Source organism: Panulirus ornatus, chromosome 6 (genome assembly GCF_036320965.1).
Source record: "Panulirus ornatus isolate Po-2019 chromosome 6, ASM3632096v1, whole genome shotgun sequence".
NCBI classification, from domain to species: Eukaryota; Metazoa; Arthropoda; class Malacostraca; order Decapoda; family Palinuridae; genus Panulirus; species Panulirus ornatus.
The window spans coordinates 13,310,613-13,327,741 of NC_092229.1; the positions used below are offsets into that span (position 1 = coordinate 13,310,613).

General features: G+C 48.8%; 1 protein-coding gene across 5 annotated transcripts in view; it reads right to left on the reverse strand.

Moving 5' to 3' along the window:
- Nucleotides 1–15,504, reverse strand: part of Nrx-1 (Neurexin 1) — a 363,755-nt gene extending 348,251 nt beyond the window's left edge. For 2 of the 5 annotated variants that reach the window (XM_071662517.1, XM_071662514.1), the window contains exon 1: nucleotides 14,724–15,504. In XM_071662517.1, coding sequence (XP_071518618.1) covers nucleotides 14,724–15,320 — 597 coding nt within the window. In that variant the 5' untranslated portion in view covers nucleotides 15,321–15,504. The remainder of the gene's footprint in view (nucleotides 1–14,723) is intronic. The other 3 variants (XM_071662515.1, XM_071662516.1, XM_071662518.1) reach the window with 2 other exon arrangements.
- Between the last annotated feature and the right edge of the window lie 1,625 nt (nucleotides 15,505–17,129).

Consider the following 17,129-nt stretch of genomic DNA (forward strand, 5'->3'; position numbering starts at 1 on the left):
ATGAAAGTAGGTCACCGAAGTGATGAAAGTAGGTCACCCAAGTGATGAAAGTAGGTCACCGTAGGTCACCCAAGTGATGAAATTAGGTCACCGGAGTCCACATTTTAACTGGGAGTAACAACGAATTCGGCCCACAAGCACAGAGGCAACGGAAAACGATGTTCTTCCCTCAACTAAAAAACTCTCACAATCGTTCGTCCATTTCATCTTTTTCCCTCCGTCTCTTCTCTTCATCCCCCCCTACCACCACCACCACCTTATCCCCTCTGTAAACCTCTCCCCCAACCCTCGGTGTCCCCCTCCCGCCACCAATGGGCACCACTGACCACGACCCTTGACCCTCGACCAGGTAACAAGATGGGGGGCGCCTCCTCCCACCCAGCTAGGCCTAAATCAAGGTTACTGGAGTTCACAGCTTGACCCAAGACTTCTCTGCCACATTCAGTGCATTCCAGGATTTTCGCCTGCTGGATCCTCTATCATTCTGTAAGTTCAGGAAATGACTTCCTCCTTTATAGCCACATTCATCACTATATCTTACATCTATACTATCTCTATCAATACATCTCCGAGTGTGTTAAGGCATCACCTAACTTTCCCAGCATGATCATCTATCTCATGTCTCTTATTTCCCGGTGCATCATACCTTCCTCATTTCCCGTTCCCACTACATCATACTGCGTTAACGTCCCTGCATATTATGAGCATGTTACTGGTCCGCTGGTCCTGGCCCCCTCCCCCCCACCCCCACCCTCTTTATCGGCACGCCACGCGACGTCGAGTCTCACGCCCCTTATCTACACATCATCATCGGTCCGTCCTGACCTCTCTTTATCGGCACGCCACACGCTCTCCACTCCTCTTTATCGGCACTCATGTGTCCCCCCAACGAATGAGGCTGGACGGCTGACGATGAAAAACTCAAGGGCTCCACCAGGTTCCGATTCTCTCTCTCTCTCTCTCTCTCTCTCTCTCTCTCTCTCTCTCTCTCTCTCTCTCTCTCTCTCTCTCTCTCTTTCTCTCTATCTTCTCTGGCAGTCCTTTATCTCACCGTACATTCATTTGCCATTCTACCCTTTACACTATGACCCTCCCAGCAGCTTCTCTTCATATCCTGGCCCTTTTCACCTGTCATTTCTTTCCTTCGTGAGTCTTCATCCGCCTCCACCTGAACTCCTCTCTCTCTCTCTCTCTCTCTCTCTCTCTCTCTCTCTCTGCCCGGACCTCCAGCAGACCTTCCTTCCTGGGAACCAATGATGTTGTCGTATGAGGCAACCGACCACCTCCCTTACTGCGGTACCTCACCCTGCTCGAGGTCGCCTCACCCCTGTCCCAGGCTCCCGACCTTCTTCACCCAACACCTTCTGTACCAGCAGCTGCACACCTCACCATCACAGGGGAGTCACCAAGCTCTCTGCTGCACGCTGTCGTGGGATTCCAGGTATCAAAATGACCGGAGTTTATGGGTAGGTAAATTATTCTTTCCCCCCCCCCCTAGTTAAGTGGTCCCTGGCTCAAGGCTGCGGGTCAGTGCTTCGCGGGGTTCACACTCTGATTCATGGGCGCAATAATTCATCGGGTGCGACTTGGGGCAAAGCAGCGGCGATGGTTCTATTCCTCAGGCGGTCACCTTAAGGTCAAAAACGTCCCAAGAGATGAACCTGAGGAAGGCTTCATCCCAGGTGTTTCAGTGATTCGGAATTCAACACTGGAGAGGGCTTCAACCCAAGTGTTTCAGTGATTCGGAATTCAACACTGAGGAAGGCTTCATCCCAAGTGTTTCAGTGATTCGGAATTCAACACTGAGGAAGCTTCATCCCAAGTGTTTCAGTGATTCGGAATTCAACACTGAGGAAAGCTTCATCGCAAGTGTTTCAGTGATTCGGAATTCAACACTGAGGAAAGCTTCATCGCAAGTGTTTCAGTGATTCGGAATTCAACACTACACAGCAGGAATCCAGAGGATTGTCTCGACTCGGAAGATTTATTCACGATGACTCAACAAAGACCTGAAATATCAGCACTGAATCTTGAGAAGCTGAGAATCAGCGTTTGTGATCTCGAGGCTCCGAGACCACGGTGCGAACCCTTGGACAAACACCGCAAAAAACTTTTTTCATCACTGCTCCCTCGTGCATGAAAATCGATGCCCCAGTTAGGTTTCTTTGTCCGTATGAGCTTAGCCGCCAGCATGACGCCGACCACAACAAACCATTCACTTAAGGTTCAAAACCTCTCAGGGTTCAAAACCTTTCAGAGGGTTCAAAACCTTTCAGAGGGTTCAAAACCTTTCAAGAGGTTCAAAACCTTTCAGAGGGTTCAAAACCTTTCAAGAGGTTCAAAACCTTCCAAAGGGTTCAAAACCTTTCAAAGGGTTTCAAACCTTTCAAAGGGTACAAAACCTTTCAAAGGGTTCAAAACCTTTCAAGAGGTTCAAAACCTTCAAAGGGTTCAAAACCTTCCAAAGGGTTCAAAACCTTTCAGAGGGTTCAAAACCTTTTAGAGGGTTCAAAACCTTTTAGAGTTCGTATTCAGACATAACAAATCCCATGGATACGACTAGGTGATACCGTCTGCATTATAACAAACCCTTGTAAGCCATTAGGACACAAAACCTTCACCCTTACAAACTCACAAGTCAACATTTTGAGTCTAAAGAGGACGGAGTGGCTTCGTGCTCAAGGGGGGTTTCGAAGCGGCGCTCTTAAAAAAAAAGGGTACCAAACTTGGAATGTCACCTACGTTGTGTATCATCACCGAGGGGGTAATGGTATGTGGCGAGTCCGGCTAACTGTACCGAAGTACAGATACCATCACCCATTGTGGACGTCCACTCTCCTCAACTCGACGAAATTACCCCCCCTTCACCACCCGCCCCCACCATAAAACAATAAAACGTACCCAGATTACCGACATTAACAGCCTGTTAACACACCTGGTGTCGTAGATATCTATTTTTTTTTATTGCACCTAATTAGGACCTTTCTTACATATTTCAACTCCTTACTCTTTTTTTTTTTTTTTTTGGTGCGTGTGTCCCCTGTAGATAATACACACCAGCCATTTTGCGTCCTAAAAACCTGCGACCGCCATTTATCTGATCTACCCTCTCTCTCTCTCTCTCTCTCTCTCTCTCTCTCTCTCTCTCTATATATATATATATATATATATATATATATATATATATATATATATATATATATATATCTCACCATCCATGGCCCTACGAGAACGGGGTAGAAACAGGGATATTAGGAGTGTGGAGGGAAAAGGTGAGGTATGAATTAAGTTATCCAAGAGTGAGGAAGAATAATCTTACGGACATTCTGAGCCGGCGGGCGGGCGGGCGGGCGGGCGGTCATAAACGCTAGTAGGGTGATGCAACAAACATTCTGGCGAATGAAGATTTAAAGACCTGTGACGATGATGCTTTAGAGATGGGGCGCTAGAGGGCGGGAGGTAAGTAGGCCTACGATCCCTTGAGCGATGCGACCCTTGAGCGAGACGGGTACGACCCTTGAGGGAAACGGGTATGAACCTTGAGGGAGACGGGTACGACCCTTGAGGGAGAAGGGTATGAACCTTGAGGGAGACGGGTATGAACCTTGAGGGAGACGGGTACGACCCTTGAGGGAGACGGGTACGACCCTTGAGGGAGACGGGTACGACCCTCAGGTGTGATGATATGAGCTCTGGCGTGACCCTTATTAACGCGTTAAGGGCACAGACCAGGCCAGGCTATCACACCCTAAAGCCGTAACGTCGTCCTCAAGGGCTGTACTGTCGTGCGTGCTCAAGGATCGCACCGTCGTGCTCAAGGGTCGCACCGTCGTGCTCAAGGATCGTACCGTCGTGCTCAAGGATCGTACCGTCGTGCTCAAGGATCGCACCGTCGTGCTCAAGGATCGCACCGTCGTGCTCAAGGATCGCACCGTCGTGTGTGCTCAAGGGCCGCACCGTCGTGCGTGTTCAAGGGCCGCACCGTCGTGCGTGCTCAAGAGCCGCACCGTCGTGCGTGCTCAAGGGCCGCACCGTGGTGCGTGCTCAAGGGCCGCACCGTGGTGCGTGCTCAAGGATCGCACCGTCGTGCTCAAGGATCGTACCGTCGTGCGTGCTCAAGGGCCGCACCGTCGTGCGTGCTCAAGGGCCGCACCGTGGTGCGTGCTCAAGGATCGCACCGTCGTGCTCAAGGATCGTACCGTCGTGCGTGCTCAAGGGCCGCACCGTCGTGCGTGCTCAAGGGCCGCACCGTGGTGCGTGCTCAAGGGCCGCACCGTGGTGCGTGCTCAAGGATCGCACCGTCGTGCTCAAGGATCGTACCGTCGTGCGTGCTCAAGGGCCGCACCGTGGTGCGTGCTCAAGGGCCGCACCGTGGTGCGTGCTCAAGGATCGCACCGTCGTGCTCAAGGATCGTACCGTCGTGCGTGCTCAAGGGCCGCACCGTCGTGCGTGCTCAAGGACCGTACCGTGGTGCGTGCTCAAGGGCCGCACCGTGGTGCGTGCTCAAGGATCGCACCGTCGTGCGTGCTCAAGGGCCGCATCGTCGTGCGTGCTCAATGGCCGCACCGTCGTGCGTGCTCAAGGGCCGCATCGTCGTGCGTGCTCAATGGCCGCATCGTCGTGCGTGCTCAAGGGCCGCACCGTGGTGCGTGCTCAAGGGCCGCACCGTGGTGCGTGCTCAAGGGTGGTGCTGTGAGAGTCAGGCGGGCGGTCGTAACTGAGCCAGTCACCGCCGGGGATGAGGGTCGATAAGACCACGTTGCTAGGCTTCACTATTATATCATTAAGGGGATGACGGCTCTCTCTCTCTCTCTCTCTCTCTCTCTCTCTCTCTCTCTCTCTCTCTCTCTCTCTCTCTCCCCGACGTGTCACACCGGCACCACCACTTGAGAATCGTCTTCAGACTTTGAGCATGTCTTCAGCGCTACTTTACCTCCCCCCCCCCACCCCCTCACCTTCGCCTCCTCGTCTAAGGGCATCGCAAGAAAGTATTGTTGTTCAACAAGTTTTTGCTTCTGTTTCGTGTGGGAAGTGAAACGAATTTCCACCTCTTGTCTCACTATTTTCCCTAAAAATACGAGTCATGTGCCTTTTTGCCATTTGCAATCCCGTGTGTGTGTGTGTGTGTGTGTGTGTGTGTGTGTGTGTAATCATCTATTTGTATCATACAGGAGGAGAGTTTTACACTCGTTGGACCCCGTGTCTTGAACTTTGTCTACTATCATACAACTTTTTAAACTATTTCATGCTGCCCACATTCGCTGATCTTGTAACAACCCAGTAAACTGTTTTCATACATTCTTCACACTACAAAAGTAATTCTTTACATCTTTTATTTTAAGTTTCCTGACCTATTTCACGTTATTTCTCGAAGATATGTTTACTGTCATCAAACTGGTTTAAAAACTCAAAGGGTTGTGATCAGGTCACCCCTCACTTTTTTCTCTTCCACTGTGGGTATATAAGTCTTCATTCATGCACTGTCTTCGATGCCAACTGTTTGACCTTTGTCATTAGTTCTTTGTGCAGTGGTTAGCGCTACTGGCCATATGTCAGCAAGGGCTAGGCCAGGGTTGGAATCCCTTGTGTGCATACTCATGGTGTAAAGATAATGGTAAACATACACGAGGATAACATACGGGGCAACACGAGTGTACAACTCTACCCAACACACACACACACACACACACACACACACACACACACACATACACACACACACACACACCTGATGGTCTGTCAAACACCCTAGGCCGACACCCACTGAACTGCCCTGGGTCACTGTGGTAGGGCGAGCAAGGGCAGGAGAGAGAGAGAGAGAGAGAGAGAGAGAGAGAGAGAGAGAGAGAGAGAGAGAGAGAGAGAGAGAGAGAGAGAGAGAGAGAGATCTTGACACAGCTTATATACGATGCAGTAGCGGTAGAGGAGGGAGGGGGGTGATGGGGGTGTAGGGGTGTAGTGGAGGATTGTGGGGAGGGGAAGAGAACTAGGGGAGGGGGAAGGGCGGTGAAGACAGACTCGGGGAGAGATTGACATCAAAAGTTGTCAAGTATCCCCCCCAAAAAAAATATTCTGACTACAATTATAGACGTAAAAAATGTCCAAAATCAGACTGAAGCCAGATCGTGACCGGAAAAAAAAAGAGAACCCAGGTTTAGTAAACCCCTTTTGAAAAAAAAAATCTAATCCCCTAAAAAAAAAAGCCCAAATCTAGCAACAAAGGGGAGGAAGAAAAAAAAGGGAATCGTTTTCTAGCCGAAGCAGCTCCATATTTAGCTGAAGACAGCCTTGCCTGGCAGCGCCAACCACGCCGAGCTGCGTCGGGTCGGGTCGGGCCCCAGACTCGACCGTCTCTACCTCAACACTACCACAAGAAAGAGAGAGAGAGAGAGGAACGTTATAATCTATATTGCATCGACAACCTTTGTTGGGTGTGGGTAACATTACGCCAAGTGACGTCTTCCGTGAGCCGACCTTGAGACACAAGTGTGGCGTGAGATGGGACTGGGGTAAGGGTGTCCATGCCTCTTGTGGTGTTGCTCATTTGTTTCGTCCACCATCTTGGAAAAAAACCGTTTCGCCTCTAGAATGAAATGATTATCTCATCGGCAGTGCGCAGGCTGCAGTGCCTGGTAGTGTGCGCCCGTGAGTAACGTCACGGTCCATCCCCACGGTAAAAAGGAGCGTCTGTGTGTGTGTTTGATCAGTCATGGAGAGCTGCGTGTGCGTTAACACAAGGAAGGCGAGGCTTCGGAAAGTCTGTGTGTGTGCGTATGTATCACATGATACCCTCCACCAGCTAGGATTCGAACCCCACGACCTTTGCGTGCTAGCTGAGAACGCCAACCGCTCGGCTATGATCGCCCTTAATAGGGAAATGACTATTCGATTACAAGTAATGGATTACCCTTCGTCTCACGTCCATGAGCAACGGGGTCAAATCCCCTCAGGTTCACATTACCAGCAGCCAGCATTTTGACAAAACCTTACTGTACAAACGCGGAGGTAAAATGATAGTGAATATGAACGCGCGCTTTCAAAGAACACATAATACCTTCCAACAGCCAGGACTCGAACCCCAGGACCCCTTGCGTGGTATTCGGGGCGATTATAGCCTCCAGTGAGCTTACACAGAGGTCTACACGCCTCCACACCCGCACACATACTGTTCCGTTCCTCTGGTAGGCGCGCGAGGAGCGAACCTCTCCATCTTTGTGGATGTTCCTCACTGACAATGTACATAAGTACAGACGATGGGTAGATTCTGTTATGACCGCCAGAACTGGGCCACATCCTGGCCTAAAGCTAAATACACCCAAGCCACCTCCTAACCCCCTGAAGCATACCCTGACACCCTGAGGTACGCCCGACACCCTGGCCTACACGCAACACCTTACAGTACACCGTAGCTTATATTGAGCATTCTGACCTCCCTAGCAACACCCCTCATCTATAACCAAAACCCTGGCCTATACCCCATCACCCAACACTCTGGCCTACACCCAAAACTCAACATCCTGACCTACACAAAACACCCTGACCTACACCCAACACCTTACCCTACACGCAACACCCAAGTATACACGTAAGACCGTGGCATACAACGAACATTCTAGTCTACCTACACCCATCGTCCAGGCCTACACCCAAACACCCTGGTGTACACCCAACACCCAAGGGAGGCTTCCTCCCAGCGCGGGCCTCCTGGGGCGGCACCACAATGAGGCTCTTGGGCCGTCCTAATATCTTACAATAGGAGCAACAAGATCTGGCCCAGTGTAGGATGCCACTATACCATGTCCTTTTGTCCACACCGCTTACACGGTGAGGGGTAGGGGAGGGTGGTGTCAGCAGGCTAGAGCAGGACCTCCAGCCCGCCTTGGCTCAAGTGGAGGAGAGCCTGGGGAGAGGAGCAACTGGGAGGGGCACCAGCTACCCACAGTGGAGTACACCTCCGACGAGATGTCACCCCTAAAGGGTAGAGCTGCACTCGAGAGAGAGAGAGAGAGAGAGAGAGAGAGAGAGAGAGAGAGAGAGAGAGAGAGAGAGAGAGAGAGAGAGGAACAGGCAGGCCGGGGAGGGAAGCAGTGAGGGAGTTGATGGGTTGAGTAAGTAAGAAAGATAGCTCGTGAAAGTTAGTTATTGGTTGGCTAGGGATGAGGAAACGGCGGGAGGAGAGGGGTGAGGGTGGAACATGCCAGGGAGCGGTGATGAGGATGCCGGAGGGAGGAACCAGGGAGATGTTAGGGAGAGTATCACATAGGTAAAGGGAGGGGGAAAGGGAAGGGTTAGAACAAGTCAAGTGGATAAAGGAACGATTGGACCAACGCCATAATGACGATAATTACCGCCACTAAACCGAGGATCAATGAGGCTGTGTGAGGAGAGTATAGTGTGTTACTGGGTTACGCGAGTCTCCCCTCTAACCCAACAACCACCATCATTAAGAAAACGGGAGGTCAGACGGTGTTTTGAAACGAAACGGATAATTGATAATGTCAAAGGCGGAGCTTAGGCTTTAATGCTTGCGGACGCAGAGGAGGACGAGATCTGTAGGTTGTGACAAAGGGTGTGTATGTTGTGATTGGTTGTAATCTGGGGTGTGAATGTTGTGATCGTTTTTGTGGCCAGGGGTGTGGATGTTGAGATCATGGTTATAACCAGGGGTGTAGATGTTGTGATCATGGTTGTGGCCGAGGCTATGTATGTTGTGACAATGGTTGTGACGAGAGGTGTGAATGTTGTGACCATGATTGTGACCAGAAGTATGTTGTGACCATAGAATGTGTATGTTGTGACCAGGGGTATGCTGTGACCATGGGTATACTGTAACCATAGTTGTGACCAAGGGCGTGTATGCTATTACCAGGTAGGTGTGTGCGGTGAACATCGGTATGTTGTAACCACAGTTGTGACGAGGGATGTCTTTGTTGGGACCACTGATGTGACCAGGGGTGTGTATGTTGTGACCATGGTTATGAATAAGGGTATATATGTTGTGACCATAAATGTGTTGTGACCAGGGTGTGTAAATTGTGACTAGGGTGTGTATGTTGTGACCACGGGTGTGTATATTGTGACCACGGGCGTTTATGTTGTGACAAGGGTGGGTATGTTGCAACTACGGGTGTGCATGTTGTGACCAGGCTGTGTATGTTGCAACTATGGATGTGTATGTTGTGACCAGGGTGTGTATGTTGTGACCATGGGTGTGTATATTCAGTAGTTAGACGTACTGTATGCAGTTGGTGCGTATTCTGAATTTTGGCGCGGGGTCCGTAAAATGCAAATGAGTGGAGTGTGCAGAAATGGGCCAAAGGCATGAAGACATGTTAACAATCTAGTATCAGAAGGACCCAGATGGGGGCATGGACGGTAGAAAATGTAACGGGTAGAGAGAGAGAGAGAGAGAGAGAGAGAGAGAGAGAGAGAGAGAGAGAGAGAGAGAGAGAGAGAGAGAGAGAGAGAGAGAGAATAACAACACAATGACAGAAGCGTTGAAGCGCAGCCTAAAGAGAGAGAGAAGTGAAGTAAACACAGGAGAGGTGGGTACAAAAAAATAAAATAAAATAGAACGGATGAGAATACGGGAGAACGAGAGAAGAAAGGATGGACGACAGAAGACGGGAGGTAGGTAGGTGGGTGTGATGAGGGGTGACTCAAGAGTTTATCGTCAGCTACATATCTCAGCCGGCAGCGAACTTTGAAAACCACTATTGACTTCTTTTTTTTTTTCAGCCCGAGGATCCTCGAATGTGGCGTCTGATGGGTTCCAGCAGTACGTGCCTTACATACAGCTTCCATACGACGTATTTTCCATCCTCAAGCACAACCTTAAAGGCTTTTAATTAGATATAGCCCGTATAATATCGCTTTCCCTCCTTTTTTTTTCTTCTTCTTTAAATGACTTCCCGGGGAGATCAGGAGTGCAGTAGACTCCCCCACTACATCCAACAATGCCACAACTTGGGCGTTGTTATGACTGCAGACGTATGAAGCTGGTGTTTATCCTGCAGTCTACCGTGATGTGTGGAAAAGGAAAACTGTGTGTGTTGGTGATGCGCACGCGACGATGGCTCGACCAAACAGTTTGCAACCATCTGGTGTTCAGTCTTCTGGCACCGTGATAGCGGGGTGCGTGGTGTGTCACGATCACCTTTCCTAAAAAATGTGCCTTTCTCTTTTCCATCCTCTCTCTCTCTCTCTCTCTCTCTCTCTCTCTCTCTCTCTCTCTCTCTCTCTCTCTCTCTCTCTCTCTCTAATCCCCACCCCCTCAATCCCTCTTGAAGACGCCCTTCCTTAACACGTAGTTGCTATCTTTCTTCCACAATGGGGCAGAGCGAAGCCCCCCTGGGGCCCCTAACACAGCCCTTCAGGAACCCCTCACTTGCCTCCTTGCAATGCGTCCTTGCCATTAACCTAACCTTATCCTGCGAGTGAAAAGTCCCAACCCCTCCCCCTCCTCCAGTTCAAATAAGCGATGCTAAAACTTTCACTGATTTAACTTTTTTTCTTTCTTTTTTCCCCCTCCTTCCTCCCTCCCTCCCTCCCAGGTGATCGTAAGGAACCTGGGAGACACTTTATGAGGCCGCCCTCACCCTCGCCTTGCCACGGTTGCCTCACTTAGGTCGCTCTCGATCATCCCTCCCCCATTAAAAAAGGCGTGTGGGCGTCTATAGCTGTCTCCCTTATCTGTCGCCAAGCCATCCAGCTTTATATGCGACTCCCAAACCGGGGGAAGATTAAGCAGGTATTCTTAGCTTGTGAAAATACCTCAAATTCCACTTCTGGTTCGTGTTATAAAGTGAGGGAGGTCCTTGTGGTCAGCAGTATCCCCTGGAATGTGTGGTCACTCCGACTCTTACACTACATCAAGGGGTATGCGCGGACCAGCCAGCCCCCGCCGAGCTTCTTCAATAATTCAGGCTTGCCTTCCAGCCATAACTGTACGGTCTAGAATACAACTCCTGCAAATAAGGTTAATCTCTAATTCACTACAGTCTCTCAGCCATGGAAAAGAAATTATATATATATATATATATATATATATATATATATATATATATATATATATATATATATATATATATATATATATTCGCTCATAATCTGCCGTCCTTTTTCAAAACTCCGACTGTATCATAAATAACACCGTCAGTAGGCTTTCCAATACTACCTAAAATATTAGATACTGACTCGTGTCTTGTGTTCTTAAATATAACAGGTCTCCCTACAAGCCAACATTCGATGCCCACCTGATGTGCGAGACTGAACGCAATACTACTTACTCCAAACTCGACTAGGCTTCAGATGTACCTATTACACCGGTATCTTTACTCCTATTGGTATACTAGGCTTCAGTTGTACCTATCAGTACACTGGTAACTAACTTAGCTAGGCTTCAGTTATACCTATTGCACTGGAATCTTTGCATCTATTACACTGGCAGCTAATCTAACTAGGCTTGAGTTGTACTTATGACACTGGTAATTAATTTAGCTAGGCTTCAGTCGTATCGATTACACACATATCTAACTTTAGTTTTCTCCGTAACTAGACCCGCGGTTCAGCTCGACCTACGTAGGTGTACTACTACTGAACTAAATCGGACACAAGTACATGACAAAATACCCACAGTCCTGCTAGGCTATTCCTGGCGGGGTCGAAGCACTCAGGGAAGAGTTTATTTTCATTAGGTCTTCAGCAGCCGTACCTGACCCGCACATCCTGGTGTATTCCTACGTCTCTTTGATGCCGATGGATTTAATGTATTGTCCCTGTACCACAGGGGTTAAATATCTAACCAGAATCTTAATGTACGAGTTAAACAAATACAGATAAATGCTAAAATTGAAATCTGGTCGATTACTGAAACAAATGCAGCCGAAGTGTATTTCAAGATTATTAAAAAAAGGAAAAAAAAACTGTGTTAGACTGTGTTATCCTCATAAACTAGAGTAAATGTTCAAAAATTTGTGCTGCTAGGAATGTGGAGGGTATGACGTTACAAGAGGTAGGGCTCTACGTCAGTTGCATAACGCAACAGCTGCATTCCTACCCCACCTGATGCCTCCCTGACTCGACTTAACGAAGTAAACAGTGAACACTAAAGCCAGGAAACATAGGCTTACAGGACACCAGAAGCAGTTCTCACAGTTTGTGATGCTCTAGCAAGGCCACACCTTAAATATGCCAGTCCAGTTTTGGTTGCCAAACTATATGAATTTGAGAAAAATGGAGCAAGTACAAAGACGCGCAACAAAATTGATCCCATCCCTTAAAAAACTGGCATTCGAACAGAGGCCAAAACGATTGGATCTCTTCTTCCTTAAAAACACGTAGACTTCGCGGCGACTTAATTCAAGCGTTCAAAATTCGTACGGAAGTTCGAAAAAGTAAACCGCGAACATCGTTTCGAAATATAAGAAGATACGGTTACCAGGACAAATGGAATAAAACTCAAAACTAAAAGATGCAACACGGACGTGGGTAAACACTTCTTTCCCTACAGGTGTGTTGAGCACTGGAATAAGTTACTGTCAGACGTAGTGAATGCTGAGACTACGAATAAGTGCCTTCAAAAGTCATTAAGACATATATTCTATAAATTCAGGTAAACTCTGAGAAAAACCGCCAGAAATAAACTGTATAAACGACAGCGTTAACGGGGACAGTAGAAGGCTAATGTGCCGCAGCGGGGAGTCGGTGATAGCATAAAAATCTGCTGAGAGGAATTACATTTTCGTGTCAAATTAAACTCCGTATTTTTCTCTTTTTCTTTTCAACCAGACATCCCAATCGTGGGCCAATCAGGCCTCCTCCTGTTGTCTGTCTTTCTCGTGTAAACTCATACAAGTGGGCGAGCCAGAGGCCATTTTCGTGATGGTGAAACCCATTTCTCCAACACGCCATCAGAACCGCATCATGCACCAACACCACCAGGAAGTGTAAGCGGGCGGAGGGCAATCGAAACTTCAACACGGGGGAGGGGTTAGAGAACTATGTAAAAAAAAAAAAAAATTACGGGGCAAAACTCACCTTCTTCAATACACAACAGCCAATGCATATGGATGACCTTACCTTTCATGGAACTGGAAGAAAAACCTGTAGATACTGCTTTTAAAAGGCCAGAAGCAAGCTGGACAATTCCATTTTTCAAAACGAAACTCACAAATGTTTAACATGTTTACACATGGGAAATTCAGTAAACCATACAGCTAAACACACACACACACACACATTATACACGAATATATATATATATATATACATATATATATATATATTCCTGTATGGACAGTCTCTACACCATCCTGTAAAAACGCTATGTATTCTCACGGTATCTAACAGCCTTGTTTTACTGTAGCACACTACCTGGCCAAGACAACATAATGAATAACTCAGCAGGCTCTCAGACAGAGATCACTGCCAGGGAATAACACAATTAGTTTGTGCACAAAAGTTTAATGTTTATTAAAGTTGTAGGTAGAGGGGGAGGCACTGCGCAAAGATCTCACGTGTAAGTGTTTGCCAAAGTCTGATACATTCAAGACAATGCAAGACCACTGTTCTTACGGCAGGCGTTTCCAAGGGTTTGTTCACCTTTCTAGTCCAGAGAGAGAGAGAGAGAGAGAGAGAGAGAGAGAGAGAGAGAGAGAGAATACAGCACGGAAATGAATGAACCAGCAGAAGAATACTTGTCAAGCACCTACCAACCAGCAGGCAGGCAGGCAGGCAAGCAAGCAGGCAAGCAGGCAGGCGCACTAGATCCCCTCCTTACCCTCCCTCTTATCCCCTCCTGCTGGCGATAGTAAGGTTATATTCACCCTCCCTCCCCAACCACCACCACAACCCCATCAGGAGAGGCTCATGACACCGAGCAGCGTCCTAGGCTTTGGCCCAATCGCTAGCTCACGTGCGCACACATCAATCAGACACACACACACACACACACATATATATATATATATATATATATATATATATATATATATATATATATATATATATATATATGAGAGTACGGAGTGTGTAAGGTGGTGTGTGGAGGTGAGAGCAGCAGGAGCATGCAGGAGGCAGACACAGAGCCTAAAGCGGATGTACAACCACCAGCTGATCCGATGCTCTGATTTTTCTGCACACAGACTTCAGTACGGCACACGAGGAAATATATTCCTCGTCTCATGAATAACTGTGTGTGGAATGGACAAGTCATTTTCATACTGTGTCAAGGTTGTTCGGGAGCAAAAAGCCATACTGTTAAAGTAGCCAATCCTCTTTTTTATATATATGATTCGTACAAAACACAGAAAATATATAAATGAATGAATCTGTGTCCTGAGAGATGTTTTGATGATGCAAGTATGTGTGTCGTGAAGAAACATTTCGTACGTTTTAATTATAAGCAAAAAAGAAATTATGTATATCTATACGTCTACCTATCTATCTATATATAGTGACCAGCAACAGTGATTCTCTCGTCTGGCCTTTGTTGGAGTAGAGGCCCACCGTGTTGGACACGTTGTTCCTCCAATAATCAATGGCCAGCCACCTCAACACAAATAATAGCACGGGTTGGGTTGACGTAGGGTCTGGGTTTAACGATCTCACATTCCATAACATACTTGACACCCCGGAACAGTGACAACAGTGCTGCCTCTTTGACAGTGCAAACTTCATGTAGGTACAGTCGACCTGTGGCCGCCACACCTGACACCACTCACCTGACTGGCGATCATGTTCTGCTTGCGGGCGACGCCGTCAGCGCCCATGTACACCAGCTCACGGAACTGGCCTGCGAAGCGAGGCTCCAATGTGACGACGGGCAGCGTGAGCCTGGATCCCACCTGCCTGGTCACCAGCAACGGCAGGCCGCCCAGGTACACGAAGGAGTTGCTTTCCGGAGAGCCGAACTCGTGGTTGAGGGCCTTCAGAACGCGGGTTTCCGTGACCCCGTCCACCGTCAGGTGCGTTCGGTCGTGACGGCGAGACACCTTGACATGGTGCCACACTCCGTCGTTAAGACCGCGCCCCACTGTCAGTAGCCGCGCGCCCCCGCCCATGTTGTAGTGCAGGCGAACCGCGCCTTCTACCAGTTTCACCTCAAAGAACTCGTACGAGCCGCCATCATCCGTATACAGGAGGAGGCCATTAGGCTCCCGAGTTAAGAACTCGAATTCGAGCGAGCCATTGGCTCCGGGGACCCAGCGAGGGAACTGGGCGAAGGAGGTGGGCGATCCCTCCAGCAGGAAGCCGCTGACGGCACGGCTGACGGTGAGCGCCACAGCCAGGAACCAACACAACCAACTACTGGCACCCATGGCGACACACTAACACATACAAAATTCCTCGTTGGCTCAAGTATGCACTCACTGACCTAGCATGGCCACACTGCGAGAGCGAGGGAGCAGCAAAGAGGCGCAGCGAGGGTGACACTCACACTGGCACTGGACGCGGACGGAGCGGCGACTCGGCACCGATGCGGACGGACGCCCTCACTACACTGCCTGGAGAGCCGCCTGCACCACAACCACTATCAGCGGCTCCCGCGCCAGGCCGCCTCACGCGCACCTCCTACTCTCCTCCTCCACCACCACCACAACCACCACCACCCTCATCCCGCCAACACAGACTCCCTTCCCACCGCCATAACTACCACTTACTCCACCAACAATTCCCGTATGTTTCCCGACCTGCGTCATCTCAACCTTCACTAAAATTACCAGTTGTATTCCAAAGTTCCAACAGGTACTTTTCTTGTCCCTGTCCACCGCAGTTCGCCAGCAGAGTTAGCAGGGCTTTTAAGACCAGATAAGGCCAAAACTAGAATATACTTCTCAAGTTTGGTCACCGCACCTAAAGAAGCCCAAAGAGCTCATGGAGAAGGTCTAGAGGAAGGCAACAATGATGGTTCCAGAATCAAAAGAGCCGAGTTTCAGGGAAAGGCGACGAGACCTGAATTGCCCACAATGGAATAGAGAAGAGTGAGGGATGACAGCCTCGAAGTTTCTACACCAAACTAATGATGTAGACAGTGAACAGCCCCTCGAGAGATGCAGGGATAAGACAACCACAAGACCTAACATGAAACTGAACAAGAAACTTGTTAAAAAAAATGTAAAGTGTAGTACAGGAGTTGTGGACGCATGGCGTAAGTGGACGGCAAGTAGCAGTTCAAAAGGCTGTATGTACAACAAAAGAAAATGTTCGACATAGGGGGACTCACCAAGAGTATAAAACTCCCAACCCGAAAAATACATATACCTTAAACCACTATAACAACTATAAGTGACACTTCCACCTGTCAACCTGCGAATCATTGGTAAACAGTGTGTGTTAACCACCTTCCCAGCCAAACTTTACAAAGTCCTATTGAAATTTCAAAGTAAATCTCCGTTACTTGAAAATCATTTCGTCAAAACAATCGACTCGCAAACTACTCTCTCGAAACCAACTCGAGCAAACTGTCCACGTATGTGTGTGTGTGTGTGTGTGTGGGGGGGGGGGAGTACAACCCTCCACCACGTAACTTGTGTGTGTGTGTGTGTGTGTGTGTGTCCGTGTTATATAGACACGGGGATCTCGGACAACCTCTGAGGTTTATGCCGGACACACATATGGCACCGAACCCATCATGTTCTGTGCTGGTCTGCTTAAAAGGCAGCCCCCTAAGCCCGTCTCTCCAACCTGCCTCATGTGTTCACCTGTATCTGTTACCACTGTAAGCTCAAGCTCTGTTCAGCGTCTGTAATGCCATGGCCACGCCATAGCATGGGGGGAGGGTGATAAAGAGATAAACTCACCCTCACAAACTTTGCCCGCTGCATGAAGACCTACAGCGCAGCCAGCCAGCCTCTCTCGACCTACCTTCACACGTCCGAGAATCATCGTCGCATCAGCGACGCTTACATCACATGAGAGTTGGTAACACTGCAAGACCCGTATAAAACTGAATTTTGTCATGTTCGGCCGCGCTGATGAGGATATTCATTAGCAGCCCGCGGCCCCAGGGGAGGAAGGCAATACCGGCAACCCAGGGGGCGCGCCACAGGCCCCGCTCACAGATCCTACAGAAGACCTTTACAGTGGCAAACTGGGTATCGAGTTCCCCTGGACAAGGGGGGTCTCTG